The sequence below is a fragment of the Harpia harpyja genome, chromosome 2, assembly GCF_026419915.1.
Source record: "Harpia harpyja isolate bHarHar1 chromosome 2, bHarHar1 primary haplotype, whole genome shotgun sequence".
Lineage (NCBI taxonomy): Eukaryota > Metazoa > Chordata > Aves > Accipitriformes > Accipitridae > Harpia > Harpia harpyja.
The window spans coordinates 16,294,250-16,318,094 of record NC_068941.1 but is presented as its reverse complement, the minus strand read 5'-3'; the positions used below and the strand labels follow the sequence as shown (position 1 = coordinate 16,318,094).

General features: G+C 37.2%; 1 protein-coding gene across 3 annotated transcripts in view; it reads left to right on the top strand.

The window, feature by feature from the left end:
* ANAPC10 (anaphase promoting complex subunit 10) overlaps positions 1 to 5,047 on the top strand; it is a 39,755-nt gene extending 34,708 nt beyond the window's left edge. For all 3 annotated transcript variants that reach the window (XM_052816617.1, XM_052816608.1, XM_052816600.1), the window contains exon 5: positions 4,650 to 5,047. In XM_052816617.1, coding sequence (XP_052672577.1) covers positions 4,650 to 4,880 — 231 coding nt within the window. In that variant the 3' untranslated portion in view covers positions 4,881 to 5,047. The remainder of the gene's footprint in view (positions 1 to 4,649) is intronic.
* The last annotated feature ends 18,798 nt before the right edge of the window (positions 5,048 to 23,845 follow it).

The following is a 23,845-nucleotide window of genomic DNA, read 5'->3' as shown; positions in this document are numbered from 1 at the left end:
CTTGTTTTTTGTTTTTTTTTTTTTTAATTTTATTTTTATTTTGTTGTGTGGTTTGCATCTTCTATGGTAGAACACCCATTAGTGTAATAGTAGCCTTGCTAAATGTGTATGGAATTGTGTCGAACCTCTGGACTGTACAATAAAGTGAAGAAACAGGGCTATTAAATTGGCTGGGGAGGAGATTTCCATTGAGAACATTATTTCTGCTTTGGCTTTCAAAATGACATGGATTACTGGAGTGGGAGTATATGTCCAAAGGTAAAGCTGTAGCATGCAGAGGACGGGAAAAATCAGAAAGCAACAGAGAGAAAGCAGAAGAGAGAGATAAGAGTATATAACAGCAGCAAAGAACAAATGAGTGACTTTTCCATTTCAATTTTTATCCCTTTGTTCTTTTATTTTGACTCTTATGCTCTTCTTGTTTGCTAATTGTCACAAAATTTATAGTATTAGAAGCAAATTAAAAAAAACCCACCAAACCAACCCCACACAAAACCCCCAAACAAACCCTAGGCTTTTAGTATATTGTATGTAAGATTAGTCTAGAGCCACAGGAACTGTCCCGAGTTACTAATATTGAACTTGCATTGATTCTTTCCTTTGTTTCCCTTTTTTAACCTTTTCTGGTAAAACATATCAATTAAAAGTTGGAAGTTTCTTTCTTCTCACTCAGGTAACTAATAATATAGCTGATTTTCAAAACTGTCCTGGAAATCCAGTTAATTGTGACTGATTCTTAATGACCTACATAGGAGGAAAAAATGCAGGAGGAATCTTAATCTGGTGTTTTCTCATAGTGGACTTGCGCTGTAGAGTTGGGGTGAAACGTGTGTGTGTGTGTATATATATATGTATACAGAGTGGCTAGTGCTTTTGAAGAACAGGGTTGACAGCAAAGTCATGCAAAGCAGAATGGATTTAAAGTATAGTATTTACTATAGGTAGAGCTGCTAGTGCTACCTGTACTTAAGGTTACATGACCCTTTCCATTTTAAGGCTTAACTCTTAGTTACTTTATAACTTTTGCCAAAGTTCAGTTCAGACAGATTTTTCCATGCCAGATGTCTGCTCTGGGTTGATTTTTTTTTTTTTTTTTTGAAAGTTTCAGCCAAAGCAGTTCTGTTCCAAGAATAAGGCTAGTGAAAAGTATGCTATTTTGCTTGTGTGAGAATATTCTGGTGTCCTTCTTTGATGCTCCAGTGCCCCCAAGCTCTGAAGCAAGGATTTGAAATTTGGCAATAGTTCAGCCTTTGTGTTGAGGATGTGCCTTTTGCCTCCCTGTAAAAATCCACCCAAATTTCCAGACCGGTTTACAAGGCTTTGAAAGATTGCCATTTGCATGGGCTTAATAGGAATTTCTTAAAACTTCACAGTAAGTTTCCTTTAGATTCTGTTCACACTGGGAATGCTCCAGGCACAGTAGAGCTGCATATTTCATCCCACTTCTGCTAGGAATTGTAACGGCTGGATCTGGGTGCTGACATTGAACTAAGAGTGGGCAGTACTTTGTCTTATACCACCACCGCCTATTCCCATGTCCTATTCCTTCTCCCTATTGAAGGACCTGGGCCCTCTGGAAAAAGAAACTGTCTCACTCATCTGAAAGAGCATGACAGATGTGGAGGAGAAGAATTTAGGAGTATGTGTGTGTGTCTGGTTTGTACCATTCCTTTGGTCACAGAAAATGTGTGTCATAATGGCAAAATATTACTTCCTTTTCTAGTGGATGTTCAGATAATAATTGTTAGGTTTTGTTGTATTTAGACTTCAGTAGTTGAGTGGGTCTCAAGGTTTTAATCATTTTACTGAGCTATGTAGGCATCAATTTAAAGTTACTCAAAAAAGCTCACAGTACAGTAATGTTATTTAGAAGGAAAATACCAAGTTTTTTCAAACATTTAAGTCTAACTCAGACCTCTTGCACTTGATACATTGTAGTACAGTCTCCAACTTCATCACAAGTGTTGTATGCTTTGTCCAAGAAGCAATTATTTGATTGGAAAGAGGTCTATTCTGAGGATGAGTCCAGGTTTTGTACAATAAAGGATGTGTATTCATCTGTTACAGAAGTTGGAACATGTGGAGTAAGTGAAGCAGAGATTTCAGGAATAAAAAACAGCTTTGTGGCTAAGACAATTGAATGTTGCTTGATGAATTGCGTGCAATCTGTGCTTAGTCGTGGTGGTTTTACATGTTGCACTCAAATAATTGTTTGTAGGTGGCTGCTCATACTGTGTGTTCTAGTGGCTGGTTTGAGAACTCTTATCAACTTGCAGAAGTGCAGACACTTAAAATTGCAAGTGAACTTGGTGGGAGCTAAACCTTATGTAAAATACTGTATGTTAATAAGGACAGTAAAAATCGAGTTCAAAGTATGTGAAATCTGACATCTGGAACTAGGGAATATTTTAATCTAATTAACCTAATGCCTCAATTGCCTGTTTTACAGATGTAGAAATTACTTGTCCCATCTCTATAGAAAGGCTCGTGAAGAAATCGGTTGCCTTTGTAGCAGGACTGAAAAATAATTGGTTGCCTTTGTAGCAGGACTGAAAAATAACATGCTGTAAATAAAGCATATGACAATGTCCCATTGATCAGGGATGAAACAAAGCATTGATAAATATGTAATCAAAAGTTTATTTATGTAATAAGATACAAGTATATTATTACATTAGTAAAATTACCTTTGCAACTCTTAACTTTCCAATGCTTACCTTTAAGACCCTAATAAGTCTCTTAAAGATGTGATTTTTCTCTGTGAATTTAATAAGCATACAACTTCCTTTTGTACAAATAGTCCAATTTTGCCAATCCCTTGGTAGCTCTCTTGGTTCTGGAGGTGGAGTCATCATTTCAGTCTTTGCCATTTCTTTCCCAATAAAGCATGCAAACCAGAACTATGTTGGAACTGTCTGAAACCAGTGATGACAACCTATAGAAAGTGGTACATTTTTTGTATGTGCAAGTTTAATTAGCAATAGCCTTTTAATTCTCTTCTAAATCATAGCCACTTTACCTTAGTACTAGTTGAATAAAAGATTACTGGGATCCTCATCCTTTCTGTTCACTGTGGAGATGGAAAGTATACTTGCTCAAACTGTTGACTAATACCTCAGCATGATAAATTTCCCCTTTGTAAAGCCACTTCAACAGTACATAATTTTTTTCACTCTGTAAAGCCAGCTGTTACCTGAAGTTTCCTATGCAAAAAAAGATTTTGTAGGTTTTTTGAAAGGGACAGGGTTACAAGAAATAAGTGAATGTGTGTTTGGAAGTGTCTAGCTCCCAGAGTGAAAAGATTTGCTGCTAAGGTTTAAGGAATTTAATGCTTTGGAAATTATCTGTTGGAGAGCCTGCAGCAGTGGAGAGTTTGGGGTTGTGGGTTTTTTTCTTTCTTTTTTCAAGGTGGAGGTGTGAGAGGTATTTTTGTCTCTTTAAACTTATAGTTATCGACCTTTTTTTTTTAATTGTTTCTTGGGTCATTCCCTCAGGGTGTTTTGCTGCCTCTAAAACAGCAGATCTCAGATGGGTCTTTTGAAAGCTTCAGCAAAGGCAAGGCATTTGACAGGATGCTTGTCATGCAGTATTTTCAGGAGAAAGACAGGAGTTTTAAGCTGCTCAAAGCATAGATCTTCCTTAGAGGAACTCAGCTGCTAAGAACAGCTTTCTTATTTGCTTAGTTGTGTGAAATTCACTTGCTTGTGGACAACTGTTTTGGGTTTTGTTCCCCCCCCCCCCCCCCCCCCCCCCGACTTCCGCTTACTTGTGTGCTCTTCCATATGTGTGTTGAGCTGTGCTTTGAAGTTGGGCAACTAGCTTTAAACAAAAGCTGTTACCACACTTCTGCATAGCATCTAGCTTGATTTCAGCATGCTGATGTGTCATTGATGTGGTTTAGAGTTAATGAAATGCAATTCTTTGCTTGCTTTGACATTGGTTTCTGTAGGATTAAAATTAAAAAAGGAAAAAAAATCATATTACACTTGGCTTGTTGTATAAAAGCCAAGTCAAAATGGACTTTAGAATGTGATTAAATGGCTGTGCAGCAATTATTAGTTGGCCAGGCATCTGTCCACATAGGTGAGATGAAGTCTGTGAGTTATCCTGTATTTTTTTCCTCTGTCACCTTCCTTTTCCTCTTCCCCAGTCCCCCTAATAATCTAAGGAATTTCTGAAAACCAGACTTTGTGTGGATTTAGTTTGCTATATCAGTCATTCTAGCATATTTTAGTTCAGAGTACCTAGATAAAACAATTTCACTTTAAGATGTATATTTTCTGTCATATTTTCTGAAGCAGTGTGCTTCAGTAACTAGATCCAAATAGTACTGCTTTGACTTTCTTTGATTTATACTCAAGTCTGTATTTTTTTTATATTGATCTTTATTTGAAGGTTAAGGCACAAAATGAAGGGTAGATTCTGAAAAGCAAAAGCAAACACAACTGTAGTCAACCAAATTAATTTGTATCCAATTACACGAGCAGTAAATTAGCTATGAGCAACTGTACTATTTCAGATTCATTTGAAAAAGTAACTAAAATCTGATTTGCAAGACTCTGCTCTATTAAACAGGTTTATGTGATCATTTATATTAAGTATGTTAACTGTTTCTGAATGTTTTGCTTTTTTTGTCTTGTTTTTGGCAGCAACTTGAATTAGTGGAACCAAGCGGCTGGATTCATGTTCCTTTAACAGATACTCATAAGAAGCCTATTCGCACGTTTATGATTCAGATTGCTGTTCTAGCTAATCACCAAAATGGAAGAGACACTCACATGAGACAAATCAAAGTGTACACCCCAGTGGAAGAGAGCTCTATTGGTAAATTTCCTAGATGTACAACAATAGATTTCATGATGTATCGGTCAATAAGATAAAATTTCCTACTGAGAAATAATAAAGGCATTTTTTTGATGGCAGTATTGTTGCTTAAGTACTTAAATGTACTTAAATACTTAAAGAGCAGGATTTACTTCAGTGTCATTATATCTTTATGTTTATACTTTGTACAATTTTGAAATAAAGATAATCTTGTGTTACAGTATATTGTAGTCTGTAATTTTGCATTACTTTTGCTTGGAGTTTCTGAGTGCCCTTGTACTATCTGAGAGGAAAAAAACCTGGGCACTTTAAAAGAATGTATTTGTGACTGAGAATCAATAATTGATTTGATATAATGCAGTTCTTGGGGGGGGTGTGTGTGTGATTTCTTCCCCTAATGATTATATATTGAAATAGTTTGTTCTATAGTGTTACTGTTGAGTCTTTTACCTAAAAGTTGCTCTTTTTAAAGAGCATTCTTCTTGAACAGACAGGTTTTAAAGACATTACCAGTAGTATTGTCTCGTCATTGCTTATGTTAATGTGTTGCACCCTTTTCTGTATAGGTTTTTTCTCCCTCTGCTTAATGACTGTCTGCATGGATTTAGCCTTCTTTGTAACTGTCAAGTAGATCATAGAATCATAGAATATCTCAAGTTAGAGGGGACCCAAAAGGATCATAGAGTCCACATCCTTGCTCCTTGCAGGACTACCTAAAATTAACCATATGACTAAAAGCATTGTCCAGATGCTCCATGAACTCTGACAGGCTTGATGCTGTGACCTCTTCCCAGGGGAGCCTGTTCCAGTGACCAATAATGCAATGAAGATGACAGTGACATGAAGAAAACTGAACCTTTCCAAATTACTCAATATAGTATATACATTAATATAGATATACTGAGTTTAGGTCATCTAAATGTGATAGCTGTTCAAAACAGGAGAGTTAGGAATGCTCCAACATCCTACAGTAACAGTAGGAATGAATCTGAAGGTCCAATGCACCTTCTAAAGTACTGAGAACTCAAGCATGTAACACAAGGTAATCTCAGACTCATAGCATGGAGTTTCTTTAATGTGTTTTAAAGTAAAGAACATTGCAAGGAAAACGTATGCTTTGTCTACTTGCTATGGGTAGGAATATATAACACCTCTACTAATGTCTCGTAATCTAATTACTAGTTATTTCACCTTTTAAAAAAATTAAGTAGATTTTAGAAAGAGAGGCTGTTGAAGTAAAGTGTTTCTTTTAAAATGATCAGTACTGATCAAAGCCGTTCTTCCTCCTAGCACTGTAAAAGTTGATGGTAAATCCAGACTAATCTCAGCCAAGGAAAACTTCTGACACTCTTAATTGTGAGCAAGGAAAGGCTAATAGTAGTGGAGGCTCATCAAACAATGATACAGCATCTTCCAGAGGAGAAAGAAGGTGAAATAGAGGAAGATGGGAAGGTTGTCAAAGAAGGGTAAAGATTCAGCTGTGGAAATCCTTTATATACTTAATGAAGCAAGCTGTTGTTTACTGAACAGTTTTGTCCTCTGGCTGAATTCCGTAGCCTTTAGGAGGGTAATTAAAATGGGCATTTCCTGATAATGAACCTTGTAGAGAAGTCCATGACTAGCCAGAGTTCTCTATTTAAATGTGGATTCAATCATTTTAGGAGCACCTTGATGGTACTTTACCTTTCCACGTAAAGGGTGTATCAACAGCAGAATTCCTGTCCAGCAGAAGCTGGTTGAACTCGTGCTTTTCACCAAGTCTGTCAGTTCAGTGGATTTTATTATATAGTGTCAAGGAGTTGCATGTTCCTATTCACTTATTTGAAGCATAGTTTGTACTTTTGATGTACCACTTTTTTTTTTTTTTTTTTTTGTTCACCCCCCCCCCCCCAAAAAAAAAAAACAAACCACCCAACCCACAAAACCCCCGGGATTTATCCAGTTATTCTTATTAGGTGTGTAATTTTCCTGTTTTTCTCCAAGAAGGTAAGATTGCAGTTATCCATCCTAGCTTTGTATTAAGCCACTGTTCCCTGCTTAATGATTCTACCACAGATAATTCTGTGGTAATTCTGAACTCTGGTCAGTAACACTTAAAATACTTTGATTCAAAGAGACTTTGAAGTTTTCTTTTATCTCACATGTCATGCTACGGTATTTATTGCATGCTTCAATAATATATGCATTTATTTTTTCATCAGTTCTTTTCAAGGACTGGTCTTTTGTGGACATGAATACATTCTGCATGAACCATCCCCAAGAATGGTTCAGGTAGGAGTTCGAAGGTTACATAAACAATTAAATGTGTCCAAGTTAAGGGTACATATTTCAAAGCAGCACCCATTATCTTTAGGCTAAGGAAGTCAAAGTAATACTGCTCTATGAAGAACATTATTCAGTTGTTGTGGTTTAACCCCAGCTGGCAACTAAGCACCACACAGCTGCTTGCTTACTCCCACCTGGTGGATTGGGGGGAGAGAATCAGAAGGGTAAAAGTGAGAAAACTCATGGGCTGAGATAAAGACAATTTAATAGGTAAAGCAAAAGCCACGCATGCAAGGAAAGCAAAACAAGGAATTCATTCACCACTTCCCACTGGCAGGCAGGTGTTCAGCCGTCTCCAGGAAAGCAGGGTTCCATCACGCTAACAGTTACTGGGGAAGACAAACACCATCACCCTGAACGTCCCCTCCCTTCCTTCTTCCCCCAGCTTTGTATGCTGAACGTGACATCATATGGTCTGGAATATCCCTTGGGTCAGTTGGGGTCAGCTGTCCCAGCTGTGTCCCCTCCCAACTCCTTGTGCCCCCCCTGCCCCAGCCGACTCGCTGGTGATGTGGGGTGAGGAGCAGAAAAGCCCTTGGCTCTGTGTAAGCACTGCTTAGCAATAACTAAAACATCCCTGTGTTATCAACACTGTTTCCAGCACAAATCTAAAACATAGCCTTGTACTAGCTACTATGAAGGAAAGTAACTCTATCCCAGCCAAAACCAGCACATCAGTAGACCAGGAACAGCCTTGTCTTGCACAGTCTTGTTCTGCTTATTCTGCCCCTGCCTCAGTAGGCATAATTTTCGGATCTGTAGAGACCTATTCCTGGTTTTATAATTTTTTTTTTTTTTCAGGGTTCCTATGTCCATACTGGCAAGATAGGTGCCAGTATTTGTCTCTTTTCAGAATTGTTATTCTTGACAGTGTAATTGAATAAGCTGAAATCTAGCTTGACTACTTATCCTGCTACTCTGAAATCACAGATGGTGTTCAAGGTTTTAAGAACCTATGATACCTATGTTAAACTGGATGATGTTAAGCTTTACTGTTGGGGAGGGAAACTGTATTTACAAATTAAATTTAATGCAGTCTTTTAGTAGGTGTTAAGGTGCCCAAGGCTCTTTAATGGTTAAGGCTGTAGTTTATTCTTCTATCAAAAGCAAATCCAGTCTGAAGCTGTGCATTCCAATATTTTGTTTCTACTTTATTGTCAGAAATTACCATTTCCATGGTTGAGCCTCTTTCGATGCTTCCATTGCTGTTCACTAAATATTAATCTGTGAAACAGATCCTTGGTCCTTCCTTGGTCCTTTAAAATAAGTATATTCTTATTATTGGGTGGAAGCAAGCAATCTGTGGTAAGACTGTGGGAATGAACAGTGAGTCATGATGAGGGTGGGAGTAGATTAAAAGCAAGAGTACAACTAGTAATTCCTTCAACTGCTGCTGACAAAATAATATATGACCATGCCTGAAAGGCAGTATAAAAATGCAAACTCATTACTAATGAGTTTGTGTCTTGCTCTTTGATATTCAGTGTTACTTGAAAACAAGTGCAGCGGCCATTCTAAATCCATCTTAAATCTTTTCTATGTTGTTTTGTAACAGTTGTAGATATGTTGCATTGGTATTTAATATCTGTGCAAGAACGTTTTTTTTTTAACGTTTTTGGTGCTTAGTCATATAAGGCTTCTGATAGTTAAGCAATGAGATTCTAGAGGGTTGTGTCTGAAAATAAAGCAAGTTACTGCCTTTGTGTATTGATATAGTACTTGGTATTTGAATTGGGATAAACAAAATGGCCTGCCAAACCATTGCAGGAAGTTACTATGCATACGTTGTGCTTAGCTGCTACGTTTTTTTTCCTTGCTCATTTTTTTTCAGACACACAATTGACTGGGATCTTATCACTTGAAAGAGCAATTTTATGTGACTAAGCACCAAAATTGTTGAGCGTACAGATTTTTCCAAAGACTGAGTTTGAGAACGGAAAGTTCTTGTAATGTTAATTTAGTTAAAGCTTATATATTGCCTAGCCACATCCTTCTTTGGAAGGTGTCAATAAGTGCTGTGAATTACAGTAAACTGCTAATGTGTGCTAGAGATCCAAAATGGTAAACCTAAAGAAAAGCCAGAATGAGTTATGTTTGCAGTGAAAATTCACAAAACCAAACATACTTAGTATAAATAATGCTGATGGAATACTAGAGCCGTTTTGATATTGATCATGAATTTGCAGGTTTTAGTGAAAACAGGAATAGTATTTTAGCTTGATATACTTATCTCTCGTATTCTCCTGCTCAGTCTGAAAATGAAATTTCCTTTGCATCCTTTAACACTATCTTACATTCATTAACTATTTTGTTTTCTTTTTCCCCACATGCACACTTTGGCTGCTGTTTGGAAGGAGACAAGTCTTGGGAATCTGTAGTCTTTAGTGTGTCAGAGTTGTCAGCTTCTCAGTAGAAATGAATACAGTGCTATATCTCTAAAAAGCATAAAGTCAGCAATTGACCAATTTGCCCTACAAGGTGGTTTTACAAATGTTAACTTCAGGGGGTGCTAAGAAGAGACAAGTTCTCAACTTGTTGCCAGCTTAAAGCATACTTTTTTTTTTAATGATGAGCAAACAAGACTGCTTCTTCAAAGTGATGAGATAAAAATAATCAGATATTCACAAATGTGGCTTGCTAAGAATTATAACTCTGTGCCTAAACGTTAGGGTAGTTATGTGAGTATTTTGGCTTGCTTCTCCAAATCTGAAAGAGTAAGGTGTACTGGTTACAAAGACAACTGATCTTAAATAATTTTGATCCATGGAAAAAAGAGAGCTTTTATAAAACTAAACATTTTACAAGGTGTATGCTCAGAAAATACTTTTTTCCTGTTTGTCAAATAGAAACATACAATCTTAGCATTGTTTTTAGCAAGCTGACTACTAACTGAAGATACTCAAAGTTTAGAATTGAATTCAAATCAGTGACATGTTGGATCTAAAGGTTTTAGGAGAAGAGGGTGTATATTTGTATTCAATAATGGCCAATACTTTAGGCTAATAAAGGTTAAATGCTTCCTGAGTAACTTTTAACTAAAACAATGATCCGAGCAGTATGCTATAGGTATGTCCCTGTGGGAAAGATGTTTCAGAGGCTTTGGTTGTTTTCCTGTACCTTAAATCACAAGACTTTCCCAGCAGACCCATAAGTAATTTCCCAATTTGTTTTTACAAACCTTGTCTATGAAGACACATACCTTCTTTACACTGGTACTCTTCTCCAGCTGGAGACTGAGATTATAGTGGATGATTTTGTGTTACTACTGTAGCAGTATCAAAATCAGCTAGTTTATCGAATAGCAACTAATCCAAGAAACTTAACCAAGGGAGTTCAGAGTTGTTTGTTTCTCAAGCATTATAAAACTCTTTAGAGCTATATGCTGAGGGTAATGCTGTCAGGGAAGGGAGAGGTAGCCAGGAGACCACCTTTATTCTGTGATGGCCTATTGTGGCCATACCTTAAAATATTTAACAATTTGTAGTCCCCTGTGACTAATGTGAAAAATGAAGGGAACTACAGAGATATTTATAAAAGCTAGTAAGGCATGAACTTTCTCTTTTGTTTAAGAATGAATTATAGAAAAATTCCAAGTTAAGACTCAGAACGCTATCTCTAAAGCCTTCCTTGCTTTTTTGAAGATGCACTCTGTTAAGTGGATGAGCACTTAATTTACTTGTTTTCTGTTACAGTTGATGGAATAGTGCTCATTAATTTCAACAGAGTAATGGGTTAGGTCCTTTTGCGTATTGAATTACAGTTACATTTAAGTCTTAGCTTTTCAAATTTTTGTTGTTGTCTGACTAGTAGTGTTACCTCATGATGACTTTACCTCAATCTTCTAAATTTTGCATTTTTTACATTTTCTTCACTTGCTAATATTAAAGAAAAAGAGAATTGCAAGTTGCACCATGGCTGAAAAGTTGGCAGTTTTCTAACTTCAGGCAAGGTATAAAAGTATATCCTGAACTTTTATGTTTAATTGCAGTATCAAAAGCAGAATTATAGGGTAGATGAGAAATGAAAGGTAGGAATCATCTTGTTTTAACTTGTGCAATGTGGATTTATTCCCTGCTCTCCCCCCCGCAAGCTGTAGCTGGAGCATTGTCCCTCTCTGTCAAAGCAGGCAGCAGTTTATAATCCTGAACGGACTTAATGGAAAACTAGAGTACCATAAAAAGGGATAAATAACAGACTACTAGTACATTATGTGTGAATTGCTATGATTAGCTGTGTTATATAGCAAATATCACTCCTTGATTACTGGATTGTATTTTCCATACCTTTTGTGTTGTCATCTAAGATGTTATTGCTAAGTAGTCTTTCTCTTCTTCTCTTGTATGAGAAGCATCCGATAAATATTGAGTAGTATAAGGTTAAGGTAGTATTGAAATAAATGAGACATAAAATGGAAGATGTATTTGTTCTAAGAAATAATGACTTGGCAGTGATCTGAATCATCACTTCAAATAGTAGTAATTTAAGGTTTTTAAAACTTTTTTTGGAAGATATCACACTAGGCCTTTCTGCCTCGCAGAACAGAAATTTGATTCCTAGCATAAGTGAAAAAGCCTTTCTTTTAATTAAACCTTGGCTTAATTCTCTTTGTAGACACTAAGAAGAGGGACATAACTGAGTGACCAGGATCTTGAGAAACTCCTGTTGAAATGAATGAGAGTAACTGTGTTTTTAGTAAGTCATGTCTGTGTGTCTTCTCAGTGCTGCAGTGTAAACAAAAAAGGCAGATGACAGGAGAGGGAGAAAAAAGGTATTTGCTGCTGGTTTCTAAAATGGAGAACAGCAAAACATTTATGTTTTGCTTAAGCTCGCATAGGGAGTCTCTGGCAGAGCTGGAAGTTGAAGCCGTATCTCCTTTGTCTATCTTCTTTCACCGTGAAGCAGATTTTTCAGATAATGATACTGTTTTAAACACAGATTTTGCGGTAATGCAATTTCTGTATGTAATTCCATTTTGAAGTTTAAACTATATTTTGGGTTTTACTGTTCTAGTTCAATCTGTAGGGGAAATGTGTGCCAACACTGTGTCTGTAGGTGCACAACTGAAGCTCTTCAGTTGCTGCCTTGGCACTTGCTCTCATCTTCCCAAAAAGGCATAGCATACTGTTTAGTGGAAGAGGGATAAGCTCCCTTACATTTTATATGGGATGCTTCACGTGGTGTCGATACTAGCTTGCAGTCTGGCTTGAAGATCTGTGTACATGCCATTTTCCATGCTTTGTTTGGTGTAAATGTAGAATACTGGACTTCTACTGATGTAAAAAAATTTTTTTGTATAGCTACTCTGTACATTACTTAGACTTCAGATGGCTCTCGCCCAGACCCTCAGTTACTTAGACATGTGTGACCTGCTTAAAGCATCACTTGCTATCTAATTCTGTAGTTGTACTAGTCTTCACAAATAGGCATGCTACTAGGCTGTGGGGTGCTCCGAGCTCTAATTCAAGCTCAAGTTATTGATAACCCAACATGAAGACTGCCAGACTAGGTGTTTACTGAAAGGTTGGCATGTAGGTTGTTTTCTGAGAATCAAAGGCTTGATCTGATATGAAGAGAGATCAAGAACTGAAGTGAGTCTTACTCTTGGGACTTGTTTTTCTTCATCTGTGTTATAATAATTTAAGGGAAATGATTGAAACATGATTTAGGCTTGAAATCTGTTTATACACTAGAGAGAGCACCAGATGTCCAGATCACTAGTACTGATTAGCAAAACCGCGTGAACTCGTGTGCAATAAATGAAGTGATTGAAGAGACTGAAGGACCATGGAGAGCTACTGGTTATTGGGAAGGCAAATCCTTGCTTCACCTAGTACAAAGTGACCCACATCTCTAGGCAGCAGGCCATTGCTTGAAAAATCCACACCTCTCCCAAAGCAATAGCCAGCTATAATTGTAATTGTCTTAAGGCAAGAATTGCAAGTGAAACGGGTGCTCAGGCAACTTATACGGCCACCTTGTGAAGTAAGTTGTGCTAGCTACAGGGCGCAGTGCCACTTGCAGTAACTCAGGGTGACAAGCCTGGACCTAGTAATTACAGCTGAATCACATTATGTCCTATAAAGAAAGAAGGAGAGTCAGAAGCTAGTGTAGTAAACTTCTTGGGAAATCCTGAAGACTTCACGCATTGTCAACCATAAATATGTGCCTTTGTTTCAAAATGACCGAGGGGGTTTCTATAACTCCTATTTTCAGGATGGATCTGGATTAGTAACACAAAAAGCAAGAGTTTGTTGCTATGCCAGGTCTAACTGAAAGCATAATTGGTCATCATTGCTGTTACTGAGTTTTGGTATGTGAATGAATTATGGAGATTGTTTTTAGTGGATATTTTTCTTGAATTTACCATCCAGCTCTGCAGCTTAAGCGGAATGCATCAGAATTCTTTGCGATCATCGGAGTGACCCCAGATTGACATCAGTGCATACTTGCCTACATGGGGGAAGTGCAAGTTTGGGGCTCTGAAGAGTACATGGTTATAACATGCAGTAGAATGCTGCGCTTCAAGAGCCTGACTTGTTTAATCAGCGGTAACCTTTGGGCTCTTATTCCTAAATTTTGTCATGATATGTAAATGGTTATTAAACACTGATCAATTGATTACAAGAATGCTTTGCATTCCTTTGCATGTATACACAAAAATAGCTGTTTATTTAATATTTAACTACCACATTATTTTACTTCTTTAATTAAATGCAATAGGTTTTTGCCAGAGCATGAGATAATAATCTAAATGCAATTAAAATGTTCATAGTATTAAGAGTATGTACACTGCCCTCCAAAGATGGGATTGCTGAGGCTTCCAGGCAAAAGTATTGGGTGGTCTGCTGTTGGTTTGGAATACTTAAGTGTTCTGGTTTAGATCAGAAAGGTGTTAAGGTGCTTTTATAAAACTGTATAAACCATCATTAAACATTGTTCATTGAAGTAAATTTTAAGTAATCCTTCACGTGACATATTTGCTGTAGTTCCAGGCTGAGATTTCAACAAGCTGTTTTACATCAGCCTAACAATTACCTGTGACAGTTTCTCCACTTGCACCACAGAATAAACATTTCTTGCAGCTAGTCAACAGTATTAGTGTGGTTTAGTTTAATGGAAGAGGGGGGGAAAAAAAAACCCAAGTAATGAAGATGATGCTAATACTGGATGCTGCTAGAGGATATAATCCATACATAATTATATATGAAATGAGAAAGTAAGTTTGGGGTCACTGAAAGCATTAAATATCTGAACTCTGATCCCACTGAAGTGAATTACCACTGTTAATTATAGTAGGGTACAGTTAAGCCAATATTTAATACATTAATTCAAGTAAATTAAATGGGATCAGTGACTTCCCATGTAGATAAAAACAGGCTGACCTGGAGCAGTTTTGAAAATTTCTTTCTCGAATGCTTCTTTCAATATACAAAACTCCTTTAGGAGTAAATTCCAGACACATGCAATGTAGCATTGAACATGTCATTTGTTGAAATCTTTTAAAATTGGAAGGTAAAAAGTCCTTGTTTAAGATGGGAACATCAGAGATCCGCAACACTAAAGTTTTGAGATGGCTTATGGCTACAGATTCAGTTCTAGTGCTGACTGAAGATGCCTACCATCATCACACTGCTGACTGGTTATCTTCCCCCATCTTCAGGAAAGCCCAAAGATGACTTAGATCCGGCAACTGAGCTAACAGTGTGATTTCCCCATGCTGCCCACCCCACCCCGCCCCCAGCTGATTTACAAACACAGTTTATATCGACTATCACTTGCTTTTGACTGAGTTAGGGATTGCTCTTCAATGTAAAGCGAGTGGACAGGGTACTCCAGGGCATGGTTTAGGGGGCATGGTTAATGGTTGGACTTGATGATCTTGAAGGTCTTTTCCAACCGAAATGATTCTATGATTCTATGATTCACTTGTGTAATTGGCATACCTGAAGGGTAGTAACTGCTGGTGGGATGGGTTGGAATGAGTGACTTGACTTACAGCTGCGGGTGGGCATGGATGCAGTAGTCTTGCTCTTGCTGTGTATAGAGCTAGGAGATGTGGTTTTAGCATTAGTAGTGTTTAAACTTTTCACTGCTACTTGTTTGAACTGAAGTTTGGCAGTTGAACTAATGCAAGTTGAGAAGGAAAAGCATGGGGTTTGGGTTCTACAGAGAGCCTCGTACTACATATCGGTAAAAAGCTCACTGAGAGAACTATACGGAATTCCGTGCAATTCCTTGAATTGATTTTGGTTACTGAAACCAAGCTAGTAAGAACAATTTAATTCTCTAGTTTTCATCAGTTTATTCTTTAATAATTAAGGGAAATAAATTCCAAAAGAAATAATATTTATAACTTGAGTAAAAAAAATTTAAAGCTAATGTAAATTTAGCTAATTAATCAATTCAAGGAAAATGAGATTTGTAAGAAAAAACTAATGTCCTCGTAACTAAACTAAAAGGAATATTTAACAAAAGGAGTTACCTAGGTTTCTTGAATATAAGACTGTAACATTGCCTGGGGGACAATATCTAGCTTACAGAATTGACCAAACAAAATAGCTAATAGCTGTTTCATTTCAATATTTACCATATTTTTGTACTGGAGTTTCATATAATCTGTAATCTGAAGCAGCAGAGGAGAAAGCAGTTTGTAAAATTGATTCTCATTCACCCTAGAACAAGTGCTATCATGACAAGCAATGAATTATGAAAAAGTAATGTCTAGATGTCTAGGCATTTTAATTGGAAAACACGTCATGAAAGGAATTGTCTTGTTTTCTGCATTTGTGCATTTCCTTTAAAAATGTGTTTCTCACTCTGTTTAAACTGATTAGAAATTTCAAGTAAAAGATGAACTATAAACTCTTACTGCTCTTTCACAAAGGTATTATTTGTCTGTTTTTCAATACAACTGCTTCAGGTTGCTGTCTTGCCAGCAATAACCATTGAAAATCAGTTGTAAAATAAATAAGTGTTCATTCTGGTGCTTCAGGGTAGAATCTAATCTTGGACCATACATCTCAAGAGAATTTCTAGTCTTAGGAACAAATAAAACCACACAATCTAATCCTTCAATTGTCTTTTAATTAATTCTCATGTTCTCTCTGGTATGATTTTTTTTATTTTTTAAATTTTTTTATCTTTAAACCCAATGTCATGTTTAATATAATACCTACTACTAGGCCAGGATCTTGCGATAGCTTGTATTCAGTATTAAAGCTTATTCTCCTGCTTTTAATTAAGACTAGTCTTAAATATTTCAAACATTATGATGTATCTGTTTTGTCTGTTGCAGATATTATTTCCCATTATTTGACAGGTGACAGTGGAGAATTACAGCACTTTCTAAAGGTATATTTTCCATTGGAAAACCACCAATGCGATCGGTAGTTTAAAGGGGCAAAGATTTGAACCAAAATCTTAGTGCATGGAAATGCTTATGGGCTATTGTTAATCTTTTAGCAGAGCTAGCTAATCTTGCAGTGAGTTACGTATACCTTCATTATGTTCTGATTTTCTGCCTTTCAATGTATTGAACAACCAGGAGACAGTCTTTATTTTGTGTTGCTTCTCAGCTAAGTCTCAAGTTATTCTACATCTTCCTAGTACATAGATATGTAAACCTCAGTGGAAGCACATGTACCACATCTTCTTGCTGTATCCTACATACCCAATCCTACTGTATTTTCATACTTTTATTCAATGTGGTTTTTATAAAACCTTACAAGAAAACAGTGATGTAGGTAACCAAAAAAATCATTTTTTCTGTTATTTTTTGTCATCTTCCCTAAGCTCCCTTTTCTACCTCCAGTAGCAATTTGCGTTTGATTCTTCTCTGTCTGTGATTTTTTTTTTTTCCTCTTTTCCTTTTTTCAGATTTTATGAAGGCTTGTTATCAAGTAGTGGTACTTCTAAAAGGAGATAGTTTATCTGGGTATACCTGAAAAAACAGCACATGATTTATCTTTGGTATTTACCAACAAAGTGTTTGTGTCATCCCTGGCTCTCTCGGAAATACTATTTGCTGAGTATATCATTCCCATCAAATATCTGTTTAGACTGCTTTCCTCCAGATACTGTAGTTTTCATTTCTTCCAGATAGAAGAATTAATTGTGCTCTCATGTTAACATAAAGCAAGGGCAACCTCATTAAACCAGTGGAACAGCGTAAGTGAGGAGAAAGTCAGGTCTTGCATATTAAATGAAAAAAAGATTGATAAAACTATCTTGCAAAGGTTGCAATGACAAATAGGTTTATCTTGTCAAAAATTAGGGTTATCTACATTGTTTGTGCAATCTTCTTGTTCCCATAAATTATGATGAAGTCTTTATGTATACTTTTTTCCCTACCTTGTTTTAGGAATGAATCAAAATAGCATAGTGAAAGGAGTCTGTTACTTCTGGCTCATCTGGAAATTTGAACAGTATACAGTGAATGAGGTGAAGTCTTGCAGAAAGGGAGGACATGGTCTTTTGATTAAGACAGATTGCTGTTCTGGAAAGTTGGACTCCATCTTTAGCTTCTCACACAATGATTCTAGCAAAGTCACTTGAATATTTTCATAGGTGATAACTAATTGTCTGTTCCTTGGAGGATTTACTCTGAAACCCCTGGTTCAGATTTTCTAAAGTATTTAGTGTTCTTGGATGTTGCTGAAGGCAGAGATTTTCTTGCGTCATCCATTCTATTCCACTAAAGAGTTGGCCTATTTAAAAAAAAAAAAAAAAAATCTTTGATTTAAAAACAATGTAATTCACTTATATTGGGGACAAAAGCTTGCATTCACTTAGTCCATTTCTCTGGCTTCTGGTGGCAGCCCTAAATTTCTTGCTCTAGAAGTAGGCATCTCTGCACCCTGCTTCACCCAGCTGCAGTGCTCGTTTCCTCCCCAGTCTTCAAACTGGGCCCAGACTCATCTCCAAGTCTGAGTGCTTTCCCACCCTAGCCTTTAGTTATCCACTCGCTCCTGTTCTCCTTCCCCAGAGCTCTCATCTGTCTCTGTCCCTTTCCCAGGTTCACTGTTGCAGCATTTTGTATCCTGTTTTGTCATAATTTTTCTCACCCAATACCCATTTCCTCAGTTTCCCCCCCCGAATCCCCTAACCTTCCCATTTCCCCTGCCAATCCTGAAGATTTTCCTTCCTTTCTCAGCTAGTACCAACTAATGCCACGTGCTTCCTCCCCATATTCTATAATACATATTCTGCCTGTGAGCTCTCTTCCCATCCTGCTGAAGTAGCAAGATGATGAGATCATTGAGCGCACAGGGGAGAGATTTTTCCAGTTTTGGTTGTAATAGTCAACCCAGCCCAAGGATACAATACCTGGAAGCAGCTATTATAGCAAAAGGTTGATTTTGCCCTATAGCTTCACACCAGATCATGTTCAGGATTGTTTTGTGGGGTGCGCATTTTTAGGCTTGGCCAAAATTGGGCAGACTTTCATAAATGGCCATAGGTACATCTTCTATTCTCTCTCCTTTCCCATCTAATTTCAGAAACTCTACTGCAAAGCATTACAGTGCTAAAAGTTTCCAAATAAAAGATTGTGAGAGCATTTCTCTGAAATGGCTGAATAGTTTTGGCTGGAGTTTTCCAAAATAAATTCAGCCCAAGGCAGACAGCTGGTATGGGAAATTTCAGCTAAAAGAGTTGCAATCTGGCTAAGTTTTAAGAAACTCAGAAAAGATTTGTGAGGGAATTAACCCTGGGTAATGTTTCACGTTTCACCAAATACGGTCTTGTGGGCAATATGCTTTGTCACTTTGTGTGGACCTTCCCATTTAGTTTAAAATTTGTTCTCTATAGTAACTAGCTAAGCTTCAATACAGTAGAAGAGCTATTTATATTTGGGGTTTATAGAGTCAAAGAGTTTTTAAAAGAATTTATTTGCTTCCCCAGACTGGTTGAAGTAGCTTTCTGTATAGGTGTAGTCTGTCAGGGGCAATTGTATTGGAAATATCTTGGTTCTTTTATACTTGTTTATAGCTTACACCAGGGATTTGTGCTAGAGTAGCACTGTCACAGAGCTAGCTCTCTTAAACAGTTTTAACCTACCACTGTCTGTAGCACCATGCTGTGAATCTGCTTCCCTAGTGTGCAGTCTGTATGGTAATAAAAGAAGCAAAGTACACTCCTCCTGCCCAGTTCTCCTTAACTACTTGTGTGAGCCAGACTTATTCATGCTCTTGTTTTTCAAGCTCTGTCATTATTAAACTTTTCTTTCTTCTTTCTTACAGACCCCCCCCCCCCCCAAGCTTTTCACTGGGTTTCGACCCAGGCTTACATTCATTACTGCAGGCCTTTTTGGGCTAATTAATGGTTCTTGATTCCTGGTGTATGGCTGTGACCTGCCCAATCTATTAAAAACTGTTAAAAAGCCAGTATCTTCTGTCATGCAAGGTTGTCTTTGCTAGATAGATGTTCCAACCATCTTTATTGTCTCAAAGTACAAACCTCATGTACCTTATCTATCTGGCCTTCCAATACAAGACTTAAAACTGCACATCAGGGCTATTGGGAGTTTCTAAACTCTGAACCCCCTAAATCCAAAAGCTCTGCAGAAGGCAAGGAAGTACTTGACAAAGACAAATCTGATCATATGCAGCCTTTTTGTGCTCTGGTGGTCCTGAAGCACTCAAACCAAAATGAAAGCAGCCAAAAAAAAAAAAAAAAAAAAAGATGTCCGTTCACCCTGGAAGATAATTAAGGCATAGAAAGTCTTTCCCCATCTATTTCCTGTTAGCTCCTATTACCATCTGGATGGGTGAGTTGGGATAGAGGAGTGCTACCTCAAGACAATCTCTCCATTGAATGTAATTTCTTGTTTCACACACCCGTTAAAAAGCAGTCTGCTAAAAACTGAGCACTCTCAAATTGATTCATATCATGAATACCGTGGAGTGAGTAGGGATTGACTTTATTTCTTTTTTTCCTCTCAATGTCTTTTTCAGTACAAGAATGGGAGGCTATCAAGTTATGTCAGGAGCTGAGAAGTTCAAAATAAATAAAAGAATGTTGTTCTCAAAGCTGTATTTAAGCTGTGTAGCTCCTGACTACAGCAGGTGGTAGCCATGTCAAGCTTGCACAGTTTCTAAACATGACTGAACAAATTCATGGGAGAAATGTCCACTGAAGATTATGAAATACAAAAGACATAGGCCATAAATTGTTAGCAATTTCTATAGTACTGGGTGATATACCATTTCATGCTTGTCCTCTAACACTCTTCCCTAGGCATTTGCTTGCTGCTATTGGTCTATACCAGTTCCTTTTTAGGAACAGGATGATGTCAAGCCCTAGCAAGACTAAAGAACTTTTGCTTGGAAAAGGTGGAAGGGATAAGGGAAGCAAAAGCTTGGAGAAATGAAGTGACTACAGGGGACAACAAATGTGATGAAGGGGTGTTAGGTCCAAAGTATCAAAGCTGGAAAAACAAGGGAGTGGAGGGTACGCTGTTCAGAGCACCCTCCAAAGCACTGGGAAGTGCTTCAAAATATCTAAGGACCCGGTAGATACTTCCCAGGGGCTCCTATCAGGGACAGGTTGTTGAACTAAATGGACCTTGTGGTTTTACTTGATGCTTCCATTCATACATTCTTCAGTGGTTTAAGTTCTTGAACATTTGGCTGTTGGCAAAATTTGCTCAGAATGTGAAGCCAGCTGAGAGTAGCAACATTGTGATTTGAGAATTAAGCAGTAAGCAAACTTTAGAGGGAGGAATGCATTTAAGAAAGGGGGGGCAGGGGGGAAGACCCTAACTGTTTTCTCATCGCAGTATACTGAGAAAATGTTTAGACTGATATATAACCTTCTTAGTGTTATGTTCTATAAAATTGGCAAGAGCTTAGTTCTTAGTCTGAATGCTATGATTGTTTTGAAATTTAAATAATAAACAATTTATATATGTATATATTTTAGCTTAAAATCACATTTTGTCGGATTTGGCTGTTAATAAAAGCTTATGGTGGAATCAGCACTCTGTCCATCCAGTGAAAATATGAACAGGACCACACAAAATGCTTCCACTGTGTCATTTCTTTTACTGCTGTTCCATTAAAATAAACTCTGTGCCACAGAACTTGTCATTTCCCACTTCTCAAAAACATCACAAGTAGTCTAATTTCTAAAGCTTTTCCACTTCTAGCTTTGGTATCTACTTGACGGTATTTGCAGCAGATCCTTTTATATTCGTCCCTGCCGTTCCTTTTCAACGACATACTTTACTGGATCTTAAATGTACTGTATTAAAGGCAGGTTTTGGCCAGTGCTGCTTACAACTAAACCTAGGCTAGTCAGATAGTGTCATATTCATTTTGGTTTCTGTCATCACTGATTCCAGAAAGAAAGTGCTTTTGATCTTAATGTATGTATTCTTCTGTCCATGTCTACTTTAGCATTTACTGAGATAAATTCTTGAATTGTATCTTCTTCTGGTTACAGTATGTTTCTTCTTTTTCTCCTGGATTTCATAGTTTACTGAGCTGCACTGAAGTAAAAAGTAAGAGACTTTATGGGCATTTGTTGGACTGGATAATGAGCTTATTTTGCTTGTATGTTTGTGCTATCTCCTATAACATGGCCCTGTGACATTATCACGTCTGCTGGGCTTTCTTAAGTCATAAAAACCACGGGTGTATTTTTAATCAGCTTCCTTGATTCAAAACTACTTTTTGTTTCACTTGACAACGGGATTTCTACCCTCCCACCCCCCACCCTCCTTTTTAACAAAGTATGAGAGTCATTCTTTAATGTGTGTTTTCAGTACTCATGAGGTTTTTCTAAGTTACTTTTCTGAAGGCAAGTGCATAACTAGGATTTGTTTAGAAAGCAGAGGAACCGGTTTAGTAGAGAAATATTTTACAATTTCTGCTTCATATGCATGAATGAAAATTCACAAGATTTCTTTGAATGTCATCTTAAAACTCAAAAATGTAGGTAGTGATACCTTCAAATCACTAATGCCCAGCAAGTAGTGAACGGGGACTCTGGAGGTTTAGGATGAGTTGTCATATGAATTTATTATTCAGTACCACCAACTTTGGTATTTCCTTTGGCATTGTATCACCTTCAGAGTAGGTAGATGGAATTACTAAGATGCTCTCCGTAAGACTCAACTATAGCATCATGATTCAAAGATGGTCTCCTAAATGATAGGAATACATGAGACTGGTATCCTAATAGGGCTATAGTTCTATTCTGGTAACAGTACACAGTAAAACATTAGATGTGCTGTTAACATCCTTAACAAAAGGTTTTGTTTTAAGCATGATTCAGGATTCATTTTAGTTTGCAAATCAACTTACTTTACCTCTTAAAATCATAGAATCAAACAACAGCACTCACTTGCTCCTACAGTTGAGGAATACTCACAAAAGTTTGTTACATTTTTCTATGCAGTTAGTTTCCAACACCTTCTCTTAGTTTACAAGGGTGTGAATAATCTGCATTTACATGCACTGCCAGTAGTGTTCACAAGCTGGCAGGCAGGTAATACTAACTCACAGGGCTGTGCTTGAATGCGTCACTTCTGCTATGCTCTTGCCCTCCACTGTGCCAACAGCTGAGAGAGCTGTGAGTTTTCCCTACACTCACATCTTTCTGGCTCATTGTCAGTCAAGCCATGCCAATTGCACCAGCCAGGAAAAGCATATAGGAAAAATAAATTTGTCATAGGAAAAGTACAGAAAAGTGATTACTTTCATGCAAGACTACAGTAAAGGCACTGTTAGGCTACACTTTGCTAATGCTGAAAAAATAGCTTTCAAAATCAGGGGGTTTTGTCAGGGATAGTGTCTTTGAGGACACTTCCACTCAAAGGGTTAGGACCAAAACTTGTTTTTTTAAAACTGCTGTAATGTAAACATTTTTAATAACTCTATGAGTGGATAAGAGAACATGATATCATTGTGCTGTATCATTCTCAAAGAATTCTGTGTAAATAATAGTAAAGGGATGTGCTGGCTGATACACAAGAAGATACAGCAGATGTGTGTAATGAAAATTATGTTTGATGATGAACTGCACTTTCCACAGTGGTTTCTTCATTAAGTCTCCAAACATAGCATTTTTCAGGTTATTTATATTGTAATATAAAATAATAGAAAGTAAAACAGTTGCTGAAGTACACTTGTGACTGTTAAAGAAACTCAGCAGACTTGTTTTTTTTAATCTTCCCTAAACACACACTTACCATTTCCTCTTGTTATCTTAGGGAGGGGAAATCAAGCAGGTTCCTTTCTGTAGAACTTCGCTTCTAATTACAAATTACAGCTTCAGGATTTGTGTGATTATTTTGTGTCTAATTCTCCCAGAGAACTTTGCAGGACCATGCAGAAGGCACTGAATGCTTCATCTTACGCTTAAAGTTGCTTAGTCTTGGCATACTAATCTAAATAATGACAGTTTGCATTTTTTGTAACTCATACACATTTAACAGAATCAGTCTCACAAAAGTCAGTAGTACAACTAAAATTAACATTAAATAATGCACACAATATTTGTCAGAACTGTCTTAAAGGACTGTTGCAAGTGCATCAATTACTTAAAGAGTAAGGTCAATCTCATTAATCTGTATTTAATATATTGTATTGACATATCAGAGACCTAATTTCTAGCCTGCGCTCAAGACTTACTTCATATGGCAGAGATGGCTATTGAGTAGAAAGTTCTTTTTATTGCTCTGGAAATAAGGAGT